The following is a 13,910-nucleotide window of genomic DNA, read 5'->3' on the forward strand; positions in this document are numbered from 1 at the left end:
GAGTGAACTCCAGGAGTTGGTGATGCACAGGGAGGCCTGGCGTGCTGCGATTCATGGGGTTGCAAAGAGTCGGACACGACTGAGTGACTGAACTGAACTGAACAGAGTTTAAGCTGAGTTGTTTTTGTTATGTAATCATTAGCTCTGGGCATAAAGAAAAAAATGTTGTATGTGACTAAGACTAAGGAATGTAGGGAAAAAATGTTTGTCCTTTCCTTCTCCTTGAGAATTCCCAACCCCTTATCTCCTCCTTGATAGCCCCAGACCCCTTTCTCCTCCTTGGGGATTCTGGACTTCTTATCAACCTGCCTAGGAATTGACTCTCATTTCTCCCTTTTCTTTTAGGAGAATTATGTTGTCAAGGGAAAGAGGTGTCATTTTCATTCCATAACTACTTCCTGCTGTGATTGGGCGTTGTCCCTAAATTGTCCTAACTCTCATATTGAGGGTCTCTGATCCAGGGGCCCCAAGTAATAGTTGGAGGAGGCTGTGGCACTCGTAGGAGCTTGAACAACCATTTATAACCTAAAAGCTTTCAGATGATTAGAAACAAATCCCCATTATATAGTTACAGATGTAAGGCAAGATAGTCATTAAACCAAGTTAAATCATAATCAAAATTAAAAGTTATGTTATGTCAATAGTTACAGCAGTCCATCTTAGGATCGTTAGATGTCATCAGATAAAGAAGAGACGTCACATATTGTTGGTGAAGGCATTCGCAGAATTGAAGAAAGTCCTTTCCTTGAAGTGCAGAAAGCCACCATGTTAAGCCTTCAATTGATGAGGAAGTTGAAAAGCTCAGAGCTGAGTCACATAGTTAATTCTAAGGCTTCAAGATCTATGATGATATCTCTGCACAAAAACTGTCTGTCATTGAGATAATCCCATTTTTGAGGGGCCAGTTCGAGCCCTCGTTTAAGTATGGGTTAAACTTTAAACCAGCTGTCTTGTATTTCTTGAATTAGCTTACACAGATGTCCCTTAATAATGTCATTAGTCTTTTCTCCCTTTTCTGAAGATTAGGGTCTCCAGGAACAGTGTAAGTGATATTCTATTCCTAGAGCTTTCAACACCCCTTGAATTACAGCAGCTTTAAAGACAGAGCCATTGTCACTCTGAACTTTAGAGTTTAAGATCCCACTTACATGATGCGAAGTCCATATAGTAAGATTTTACCCATTAGTAAACTTAGGAGCTTTAGGCATTAGAGAAACAATAGTAGCAATTACTCTTAAGGCATGTGGCCTTAGCCTTTTTTTCAGTAAGGAACTAAACTCTAATCCTGTGGGCAAGCTCAAAGTTGGAGCCTGCAGAAGAGCAGCTTGAAGAGCCTTAAAAAGCCTTTTGAGTCTGTGGGGACCAAACCCGCTTGTTAGTTTGGGCCTACTGATTCTCAGTTATAAGTTTATATAAAGGCCGGGCAAGTTCCCCATAACCCAGAATCCAAATGCGGCAATAGCCTGTTATGCCCAAGAATCCTCTCAGTTGTTTTAAAGTCATAGGTAAAGGATGATTTAATATAGGTTTAACTCTAGAAAGAAAGTGAAAAGTGAAAGTGAAGTCACTCTGTCATGTCCGAGTCTTTGCGATCCTGTGGACTTTAGCCTACCAGGCTCCTCTGTCCATGGGATTCTCCAGGCAAGAATACTGGAGTGGGTTGCCATTTCCTTCTCCAGGGGCTCTTCCTGACCCTGGGATTGAACCCAGGTCTCCTGCATTGGAGGCAGGACACTTTAACCTCTGAGCAACCTTCAAATCAATGACTGAAAAATATTTGGCTCGTTCAGGGTTTTCAGACAATAAAGTATAAGGATAAGGCACTTATTATTCATAGATCTTGAACAAGTCTCCATTTATCATTTGACTCATGAACAGAATATAAACATTTTGAGAGATTTCCTAGGGATTTGTCTTCCCCCGTGTCCTCTTTACTTTGCTAGTGATTGCTTCCTTTAGGCACACTCCTCTCGGTTAGAGCACCCTCTGTTTCTCCATGCCGTTCTCATGTACTGGCCTCCCACTCATTCCTCATTATTCACTGAAGGCTTTTGCAACTAGCTGTGTTTTGCTCTCTGTCCCAAACCCTGCTGTGGTATAGATAAGTGTCACTTCTTTCCCATTCAGTCGTTTGCTTCCTCTTCTCTACTCAGAAACTTCTGGTGGCTTTTTCTGTCCCACATGAGAGAAATTCCAAAATCTTGGCCATGGCCCAGAGTGTACAGTGCTACTTCTCTGACCTTATTTCCTATACTTTGTCATTCAGCTCAACTACATACACTGGCTTCCTTGGTATTCTTTGAGTATTACTAATATATTTTCACTGTAGGGGCTTTGTGCTTCCCTTGTGCTTGGAATGCTTTCTCCCAGATTTTATATAGTACTCTGTCACTTCAGTCAGGTCTGTATCCAGATGTCTCTACCTCTTTGACCTCCCTTTCCGAAATAACATCCTTATCCTACTCTATTTTTTCCTCTCAGTACTTACTATCTCTTAATGTTTAGTTGTTTATTTCACTAGAATAGGGAAGGAATAAGCTTTATCTGCTTTGTTTGCCCCTGTATTTTTATCTCCTCTGTGTGGCAGAACCTAAACTCAGAGTTTTCTCTTAATCTCTTGAGCAGTATGAAAATATTACACTCTTCTGTGGATAGGTACCGGTGTGTGTGTATGTGTGTGTGTGTGTGTGTGTGTGTGTGTGTGCTCAGTTGCTCAATCATGTCTGACTCTTTGTGACCCCATGAACTGTATTAACCTCCTAAGATACATTTTTTTTTTTAACCTTAACTGAGCCCTCAGCATGGCTCAGTAATTCTGTGTTGTTTTAGTAATTCCTATCTTCTGATTACCAAACACTTATCGAACTGGTTCTCTTGCAAGTTTTATCCCACATGTACCTCTAATTCAGTGACTAAAATTAACCTCATCTCTTCCATCCACTCCCAACCCTGACTTTCTTCATGTGTCTCATCACTGTCCACTCAGTTGCCAAGGCCTAAATCCTGGGACTTCTCCTTAACTTTTTCTTTTTTCTCTCACCAGCATCCATATGGTCATCAAAGTCTATCAACTTTTACCTTCTACTTATCCTAGCTAGTTTCAATTATTTCTTGTCACCCTGCTGTTTTAACGCCTGTCATCATTTACCTAGAGTCATGCTGTAATTTGAAATCGACACTCTGTTTCCTTTCTGGCTTTCAAAAACAAAGATCTGATTATATCTGTGCTTTGCTTAAACTCTGCAATGACTTTCATTGCTATTGGGATTAAAATTAATGTGGCTTGTCAGGCTCTTCATAATCAGGGTCCTACCTGTCTCATTAGCCTTATCTCCTGCCACTAACTGCTTTATAGCCATACTGGACTTTTTTTCAGCTCTTCAATGAGTCATGCCTTTTTTTTTTCCCTGTCTAGATAACTACACACACTTGCCATTTTCTCTCAATGCTCTCTTTGCTCTGTTACATCCAAGAATGTCAGGAGTTCTTGCTAATTTCTTCATAGTGTTTATTATAGCACTTGTCATTCCTTATTCTAATTATTTGTTTTATTGTCTTTCCCAGCATAGATTATAGATTTCTGGAGGACTGGGAATATATATGTTTTGCTCAGTGTTATTTTCTGAACTCCTAACATATACCTACCATTATAGTAGGCCTTCAAGTGTTTATTGACTGAAAAACTACTTATGTAATTGGATATAAGGAGAATGTAAAAGAGATAAAAGAGTTAATTATCCAAAAATTCATTTCTTTATACTTGTAATGGTGTGCATATACTTGAATCAAAGTTATTTAATGTATTTTGTATTTGTATTCCCTTCATGCTCCAAAGATAATTTAAGATAAAGGTAAAAATAAATGTAGGCCACTAAATTTAAACTGCAAGTGAATATTCAATAACCTAACCTAACCTATATACAATACAAACTCTGGTGTTAAGCGTTTGTTAGAGGTGGCCGCAAATCTTTGAAGAGTCCTATGACAGAGACTACTAGTTGTCTTGTATCTCTTCTTTCCTTCTTCTGCAGTAATAGAATACCTGAAATGTTTTGCTGGGCATTGGCCACCTGAATAAAGACTAGATTTACTATAATTTCTTACATCTGGGTATGGTTAAGTGACTATATTCTGGGCAGTTGAATGTAAGTAAACGTGGTGTGTGTAACATATATGCACATGGGTTTATCTGAAGAATCTATCCTAAACCATGAAGTGACTGGGCGAGTGAAGGCAATTATAACAACAAGATGGAGGGAACCTGCGTCTGGATACACCATGGCTCACCAGCTAGTCCTAGAGCGTTGCCTTGGATTTTTGCTTGAGAGAGAAATCAACATCTGTATTGTTCAAGCAATTGTTATTTTGGATTTCAGTTACTTGCAGCTGAACTTCCTGTATTAATGCAACTATCAAAGCGTATTTGACAAAAGGGTCATGTACCCCCGCTGGGAACTTTTTCCTACTCTCCTGCTTGGGATAGCATTGCCTCTTAAGCAAATGCAAACCACCAGCTTAATATGAGTTGTAAAGGCACCCCAGCAAACTTGTCTTTTGGTTTCATGTCTTCTTCAGATTTTTGGAATGTATGCTATTTAAAGGAAATGAAAGTAAACAAGCAATTGCATAGAATCAGCAAAGAACTAAAGTAGGAAAAGGGAGGTCCTACTCATAAAGAATTTAAAAGCAGGATATGCATTACTTAAAATCACCTGAATCCAGAGATGAGGCTTGGTGTCTGTATTTATTTAACTAAAACTACTTCAGCAGTCTATGCGTTGAACAATACGTAGACTTTAAAAGCTAGCTTTGTTCCTCCTTTCAAATCAAAGAATAAATACTTCTTTAGAAAAACAAACGTGGTTGATAATATGATTTTTAAATTTGATCTTTATTAAGCTTTCCTTCATAAATTTTAATAGCATTAAAGATATTTAGTGAGTGAAGTTACTTTTAAATAAGTAGCTTAATTTAGCTATTTAACTATAAAAATGGTTGCCAAAATATTATTTCATAACACTTTGGCAGTTAATATCAAGATTTATAAAGAAGTTCATTTGCTGTAAACAAGATATTTTCTTCCTAGAACTCTTTGCTAGTAGGATAAAGGACAGTAGTTGTATTTCAATGAAATATGTTTATATTCAAAATGAGATTATTAAAACTTAACATAGCCTTAATTTTATACTGTGTTTTAGAAAATTAATAATATGAAAAAAATAATTGGGCAAGATGTTTAGTTAGACAGATCAGTGGAATTAAATAAAATATCCAGAAAGTAATACAAATTCACAAATGGACCTAATGTATATAATAAGGGGTAATTCAAAATGGTGGGCAAAAATAGACTATATGAGAAACAAATGAAGTGTTGAAGCAGCTGGGTAGTCATCTGCAAAAAATGTTGAGCCATATCTCACAAGAGATGTTCAAGATTAAGTTCCAGTGTATCATAGCAGTATATATAAAAAGATGAAATATAAAAGCACCTCAGATTTGGGTAAGATGTTGTTCTTATGCAAAATCCATAAGAGTTGTCTGAGCAGTAGGTTTTTCATTTATTAGCTGAAAGGAAACAAGGTGATTGATGGCTAGAGTTTTAGAAGTTTTCTGCATGTAATCTTTTAGTAATTAAAAATTATAATGAATTATTAATAAAAGACACCTTAGTGAAACCCTAAGGAATAAAAGGGATTGAAGGAGGACCACAGATGATGGACACAAGGAGGTCTCCTGTTATGCAGAACATTAGTTGTTATAAGATTAAAAAATAATAAATATTAGAGATACCATTTTTTCAGATTCCAGTAAGTTCTAAAGTTTAGTATCACTCTGAATTATCTATGTGTATAGACACTCTCCTTTACTGGTGACAGGAGTATAAGTTATTTCAATTTCATTGGAAGGCAACTTCATTGGAATAACTATCAGAATTATAAATTCATATTCTTTAAGCCAATAATTTGACTTTTACTATAAGGTTTATGTTATAACTGTAAATGTGTGGAATGATGTGTTAAAGGTTGTGAATTGCAGTGTTTTTGTAACAGCAAAATATCATAAGCAACTTTAGTGTCCATCAGTAGGGGAACGTTGAAAATAATATGGTTAATGGCAGCACACTCGAGTATTTTTGCCTGGAAAAATCCCATGGACAGAGGAGCCTGGTGGGCTACAATCTATGGGGTCATTAAAGAGTCAGACATGACTTAGTGACTGAGCACACATGGTCATATAGTGGAATGTTAAACAGCTTTAAAAAGAGAATAAGGAAGTTCTTTATATCTGACATGAAAAATCTATAAGGTAAATGAAGAAAGCTAGGTTTAACAGTATAACAGCATAGTGTGCTTCGTATGTGTGAAGCGTTGGGAGGAGAATCATGAGTCGTATTCGCCTGCACACACATTCACCAAGTCTCTGAACGACACGCGCTGTTGACAGTGCGTGTGTGTATGTCCTTGTGTGCATGCGTGGATGGACGTGGACGGGTTAGGGCTGGGTCCAGTTGCCTTTGTACAATGAGAAATAAAAGTAGGTACTATTTCCTCCAGAAGTTCTATTTCTGTCTCTTAAAAATTTTATTATGGTATGCTGATTTTGTTAGCACCAGCCGTTTGGCAGCCGTTCTTTGGAAAATTTTAATGAAAATAGATAATAGAAGGATTTTTTTTTTTTTCGGGGGAAGGGTGGGGGAAAATCCTAGGCTAAGCTTTTTATTCTAGTAAGTTTTTCTTTAGAAATTTTAACTTAGCCTTTAGTTCATTTATGATTTTTGATATAATTGCACACTTATATTAAAAATGTTTGATTTTGTTAAGATCATCTTGTAATTTATTTCAGGTAAAATTTTTATTACTCATTAAGAAAGCGATACAGCTTAATGGATGTGCCTCTTAATTTTTTTTTTTTTTGGTACTTTGAACCATGTGAGCTCAAAATATATGGTTTGATGAAAATGTGTTGTAATGAAAAAATACAAAATTACACATTCAATATCACTCTCGTTTACTAAAATGTTTTATAAATATATATTTTTATACATTTTTAAGTTGATATCTATGTTTATATGATATATAATGGTAGGTATTTACTATATAGATGTTATATATTTATATGTATATCACATGTATTTATATATAAAATTTAGTAAATTAATGACTGTTATGTCCATGTAGGTGTCTAGGCATGTATATGTATGTGTTAGGAAAAAAGGATAGAAGGAATTTGACCAGATTGTAGTATCTCTTAGTGTGGGATTTCAGATGATTTTTGAAATATTTTCTTTATAAGCATTTGTATTTTTTCACTTTTTATATTAAATTGTTGATAAATGTTTTAATATTATTTCTCCAAGAACTTTTACTGAAGCCTTTTTTTTCCTTCATGAAAAGAGTTTTTCAGCTTATATCTTTAATGGATACCGGATTGCCTCAGTGTTCTAATGAGAAAATAGAACTTGCAATTCTGTGGTTCTTGGATCAGTTTCGTAAAACATATGTTGGTGATCAACTTCAAAGAACCTCAAAGGTAGGTTTTTACTAGAGATTAAAACTAGTATTATTGAAGAAAAGATGTTCACATGTAACACCTTTAAGCTGAATGATATATTTGAGCAGTTTCTACATAAAAAATTAATTGATCAATTGAAGTCGATTAATTGTTAGTAAAGGCAATGTGAGATTGCTCGCCTTATGCTTAGATTTACCGTTGTCTTTGAAGATTGATTGGCAGTTAGTGAATATTTGTTATGTAGTTAGTCATCAAATAGTTAAGGGTAAAACACTGTACTGAATTTTGCCTTATTGTGTTGTATTTCAAGGTTTAAAACATAAATTTACTCTTTTAGTAGTTCTGAGAGGTATTTGTTTTGATATTTATTTATGTGATTTCTAGCATATTTTCCACTCATTCCTCAGCATTTGTACATGATAAATGATGAGGACAAGAAGAGTAAGAAAACAAGCCTTTGAGAGGCCACAATTAACTCACCTTAGTGAAGGGAACACTTGTACTCTGCTAGTTGAAAGTTTTAGCTTGATATTTGGATAAATTGATCTTAAGGCAGTAAGGTGTTATTGAAGGCGTTTATGTGAACCTAACCAGATATTTAGTAGTACTGTGACACTTGAGTAAGATCATGAGGTTTTTTTTTTTTCTTCCCCACATCCTTCTCTGTAGCAAGTCCTAAGAATATTCTTACCTGTAACCTTTGTATTTGTAGTTTGTATTAGTAATGTAGAGGGATTAAGTTCTAGAAAAAGCTTTTTATATTGGACTGAGCTTTTTTGTTCTTGGAAAATTTAGCTAAACCTTCGGTTCATTTATGGTTTTCTCTTAATAGTGGTTGTATAATAGTTTGAAAAGTATTTGATTTTGTTAAGATCATCCTTTAGTTTATTTCAGGTAAAGTTTTCTTCGTTTTTCAAAAAAGTGATGTAGCTTGATACTTTCTTTGTCAAATATACTGTGATATTTTATTGCTGTTTCAGGATTTTTTTTTTGTTCAGGATTAATATTAATAAAATTTTCTTAGAATTAAGCTAATACTGAATGAGACCACTAGGGAGAAAAAGGAGTAGCTAGATATAACTGTTTCAGGTTGACAATAAGACAAAGGAGAATCAGACAAAAATTACATGGTATGAAATTTATACACATGGAATTATGATAAATTGTCAGGTTTTAAATGTACCCAGAGAGTTTGTATTTTGCTTTTGCAGAAGTGAATACACTGGAAATATTACTTATCCAATATCTATTTGGTCTGGGTTTTAAATCAAAACAGTGTAATATAGAGTGGAAAAGCCTTCTAATAATTGTGGGGCTTCCCTGGTGGCTCAGACGGTAAAGCATCTGCCTGCAATGCAGGAGACCTGGGTTCGATCCCTGGGTCAGGGAAGATCCCCTGGAGAAGGAAATGGCAACCCACTCCAGTACTCTTGTCTGGAAAATTCCATGGATGAAGGAGCCTGGTAGGCTACAGTCCATGGGATGGCAAAGAGTCAGACACGACTGAGCAACTTCACTGGTTCACTGGATTCTGTAGGGCATACACAGATTTCATGTGACTGTAGCTTTATGGGTTAAAGGCATACAGGAATTCTCAGGACCTCCAGACCAAGGTCCTGTGACCAAGGTCAGTGTCAAAACAAATAATCTGAAAGTTTCCTGGATTCCTGTACCTCCCTGGGCTGTTAACTTTGTGGCCACTGCTGTACAGTCAGGAAGTCCAGGGCAGAGAGGAGAGACTCTCTGTAGTCCTGGATGTCTTGTGACCCAGCCAGTGTTTAGGTGGGCACAGTCTTAATTGTTCTGCAGTGTTTGCTGCTACTGTGGCAGGATTGACCTTAGCAAGACATGAAAAGTGGGAGATGGTTGTGTTGATATACAGTTGATTGCTTTTCCCAAAGAAATGGGAGATCTAGATTTTTATGTAGAACCATTTTATCTCTTAACAGCTTTACTGGTTTATAATTGGAATAAACTGCACTTATTTAAACTGTGGGGCATCCTAGGTAATTCAGTAGTAAAGAATCTGCCTGCCAAGCAGGGGACACTGGTTCAGTCCCTGAGTCAAGTAGATCCCTTGGAGAAGAAAATGGCAACCCACCTCAGTGCTCCTTCCTGGAGAATCATGGACAGAGGAGCCTGCTGGGCTACAGTCCATGGGGTCGCATAAGAGTCAGGCACAGCTTAGCGACTGAATAACTGTCTTCTAAAATGCTCTCTACCTGCTTTTCTATTTTGAGGAAAACTGACTTTGAACTCATAAGTTTCTACTTTGCTCTTACTTCCTATGTTTGTTCTGTTTCCTAATCTTACTGGTTTTATTTTCTAAATATCTCTCAGCTCCACTCCTTTCTCAAGCCCCTTATTTTTTATCCTTGTTATTACTGCTTGTCATTTCTCACTAGATTTCAGAAGTCTTTTGGTTTTACTCTGTGTTTCCTTTTTGCCTCCTTCCAGTCCATTTTCTATACTGCCACCAGAGTAATCTTTTCTTTGGTAGAAAGACAGAGAGAATAGTGTAATGAGTCTTCCAGTTTTGTCAAATATGAATGCTTTGTCACATTTGCTTCAGATCTATATATTTCAAAATTAAACATTAAAAACATATTGGTCTGATTCTGTTCTTCTTACTTCTTGCTCAGAAATAACCACTACCCTAAACTTAGTGTTACTTTCATGCATGATTTTGTTCTTTCCCATATTTCTATATATTTGTTAATAAAACATAGTATTATTAACTTTATGGAAAATTGTTAGGTAATAACTTGCCTTTTTTGATCAACATTGTTTTTGAAATTTATCTATGATGATATATACAGTTTTAATTATTTTAATTAATAATTAAGTATAGTACTGTGATATATTACTGTAATAATTAAATATAGTACTGTAATATATTACTATGCCATTATATATTCATTTTTTCTGTTATTATATGTTGGGTGTTTCCAGTTTTAATGTTTACCAAAAAACTGCAGTATGTACTCTTAATACCTGTTTTCTCATGCATATGTGTAAGTTTCTCAAAGGTAAAAATACTAGGGGTGGAATTGCTAGGTTGTGGAATGCTCATTATCTTCAGCTTTACAAGATAATGTCAAGTCGTCCTCCTAAGTGTCATAACAGTTTATTCTTCCTCCCCCAGCACAGTAGGTATATGTTGCTCTATATTGTCATAATACTTGCTCTTGTCAGTCTTTAAATTTTGCCAGTCATTACAAAATATATTTCTTCATGTGCCATTTCTCTGCTTAAAATGAATGATTTTCCATTATTTACAAAATAAATTTCTTCTATGGTCAAACTTCACTTACCTTTGCAACTTTTTTTTTTGATAATACATTCTCTTCTATGCATGGTGTATGTGTGCTGCTGAATATTTTCCACCCGTATATTTTAATTATCCAGAGAATATTAATAACTGAATGCAGAGTTCCAGAGAATAGCAAGGAGAGATAAGGCCTTTTTAAATGAACAATGCAAAGAAGTAGAGGAAAATAATAAAATGGGAAAGAAAAAAGATCTCTTCAAGAAAACTGGAGATATCAAGGGAACATTTCATGCAAGGATGGACACAATAAGGGACAGAAATGGTAAAGACCTAACAGAAACAGAAGAAATTAAGAAGATATGGCAAGAATACACAGAACTATAGAAACGAGGTCTTAATGTCTGGTGTAGTCACTCAACTAGAGCAGACATTTCTAGAGTGTGAAGTCAAGAGGACCTTAGGAGGCATTACTGCAAACAAAGCTAGTTGAGGTGATGGAATTCCATTTGAGCTATTTATTTAAAGTCCTAAAAGGTGATGCCGTTAAAGAGCCGTACTCGATAAGTCAGCAAATTTGGAAAACTCATCAGTGGCCACAGGGCTGGAAAAGGTCAGTTTTCATTCCAATGCCAAAGAAGAACAGTGCCAAAGAATGTTCAAACTACCATACATTTGTGCTCATTTCGCATGCTAGGAAGATTATGCTCAAAATCTTTCAAGCTAGGTTTCAGCAGTACATGAACTGAGAACTTCACACGTACAAACTGGTTTTAGAATAGATAGAGGAACCAAAGATCAAATTGCCAAAATCCATCGGATCATAGAAGAAGTGAAGTGAAGTGAAGTGAAGTCGCTCAGTCATGTCCGCCTCTTTGCGACCCCATGGACTGTAGCCTACCAGGCTTTTCTGTCCATGGGATTCTCCAGGCAAGAGTGGTTGCAAGGCAATTCAAAAAAACACCCACTTCTGCTTCATTGACTACGTTAAAGCCTTTGACTGTGTGGATCACAACAAACTGTGGAAAATCCTTAAAAGAGATGGGAATGCCAGACCTCCTTACCTGCCTCCTGAGAAATCTGTATGCAATCAAGATTCATCAGTTAAAACCAGATGTGGAACAGCAGACTGTTTCCAAATTGGGAAAAGAAGTGACAAGGCTATATACTGTCACTCTGCTTATTTAACTTATATGCACAGTACATTATGCGAAATGCTGGGCTGGATGAAGCACAAGCTGGAATCAAGATTGCCAGGAGAAATACCAACATCCTCAGATGTGCAGATGATACCACTCCAATGGCAGATAGTGAAGAGTAACTAGAGAGCCTCTTGATAAGGGTGAATGAGAGAATGAAAAAACTGGCTTAAAACTCAACATTCAGAAAACTATGATCATGGCATCCGGTCCCATCACTTCCTGGCAAATAGAGGGGAGAAGAAGTGGAAGCAGTGACAGATTTTATTTTCTTGGGCTCCAGAATCACTGTGGATAGTGATTGTATCCATGAAAGTAAGAGACGCTCCTTGGAAGAAAAGCCATGACAAACCTAGACAGCGTTTTAAAAAGCAAAGACATCACTTTGCTGACAAGGGTCCATATAGTCAAAGCTATTGTTTTTCAGGCAGTCTTGTATGGATTGAGAGTTGGACCATAAAGAAGGCTAAGTGCCAAAGAATTGATGCTTTCAAACTGTGGTGCTGGAGAAGACTCTTGAGAGCCCCGTAGACAGCAAGGAGATCAAGGCCGTCAATCCTAAAGGAAATGAACCTTGAATATCCATTGGAGGGACTGATGGTGAGGCTGAAGCTCCAATACTTTGGCCACGTGATGCAAAGAGCCGACTCATTGGAAAAGCCCTGATGCTGGGAAAGATTGAGGGCAGGAAGAGAAGGGGACGACAGAGGATGAGACGGTTGTATGGTATCACTGATTCAATACATATGAGTTTAAGCAAACTCCATGAGATAGTGAAGGCAGGGAAGGCTGGCATGCTGTAGTTCATGAGGTTGCAGAGAGTCAGACATGACTTAGTGACTGAACAACAGTTTATTCAAGCCATCCCTATCCAAAACATCAATTTTACTTTTGTTGGTTACAAAATTGCACCAAAAGTTGAATTCTGAATGTTAGTTAAAATGTGGTCATTTAATCTTGGAATGTATTTTCCTTTAAAAATAGATCTACAAAGAATTATTATTTAACCAATGACACTGATAAGCTCTATTTTTGATAGAAAAGTCCTGAATTCTGGCCTCCTAAACTAAGACACCAGAAATTGAGGAGGGAGCAAGTTCCCTTTCCCTCTTTGGATTTAAATTTTCAAATTGGCAAGTTAGTCTTAAGAGTTTTTCTCTCCCTTTTGTTACTCCCAGTTTTGACATCCTATACAGTCAGTCACCACCAGAGGGATATTCTTCTCTAAAATGATCTGTACCTCTCTTTTCTCCGTCACCACACTACATGCAGCAACACACATGCACACAGGAACACACAAGCACACACCTCACAAATTTGCTTTTTCCCCAGATATTTGGCATCTGCTAGGTGTCAAGAGGGAAGAATCTCAATTAATTGTATGGGTGAATTATCCTTGAAAGGATTTGCCATTTCTAAAGAAGATATTTATTAGTGCTGAAGAATTTCTAGTAGTATAACAAAGTGAAGTAAGTGAAAAATCAGGCTGTTTGAGGTAGTTACTTAGACTGAGGCATTAAATGGTCTGGAATACACTTTCTTGTTATCTCTACCTCCATCTCCCTTTTTTGGCTTCATCCTCCTGAATTAGCGGTTTACTAAAATTCAAATTGCTTTTCAGGAAGGTTCTTAGGGCATTGTTATGAAGCTAAAGGGAATGAGGGCAGCATAGTAATTTATAAATAGGTGACCATACTTCGGGTTTGCCTAGGATTGTCCCAGTTCACACTTGTGTGCGTGCTAAGTTGCTTTAGTTGTGTCTGACTCTTTGCAACCCTATGGAGTGTGGCCCACCAGGGTCCTCTGTCCCTGGAATTCTCCAGGCAACAATACTGGAGTGCGTTGCCATGCCTTTCTCCAGGGGATCTTCCCGACCCAGGGATCGAACCCCTCTCTTATGTCTCACTGCATTGGCAAGCAGATTCTTGCCC

The 13,910-nt window shown here is 36.9% G+C and overlaps 1 protein-coding gene across 1 annotated transcript in view; it reads left to right on the forward strand.

The window, feature by feature from the left end:
- Nucleotides 1-7,399: 7,399 nt before the first annotated feature.
- LOC104996892 (ran-binding protein 17-like) overlaps nt 7,400-13,910 on the forward strand; it is a 259,749-nt gene continuing 253,238 nt past the window's right edge. The window contains exon 1 of the mRNA XM_010851280.1: nt 7,400-7,530. Coding sequence (XP_010849582.1) covers nt 7,417-7,530 — 114 coding nt within the window. The 5' untranslated portion in view covers nt 7,400-7,416. The remainder of the gene's footprint in view (nt 7,531-13,910) is intronic.

The sequence above is a fragment of the Bison bison genome, unplaced genomic scaffold (genome assembly GCF_000754665.1).
Source record: "Bison bison bison isolate TAMUID 2011002044 unplaced genomic scaffold, Bison_UMD1.0 scf7180017864301, whole genome shotgun sequence".
Lineage (NCBI taxonomy): Eukaryota > Metazoa > Chordata > Mammalia > Artiodactyla > Bovidae > Bison > Bison bison.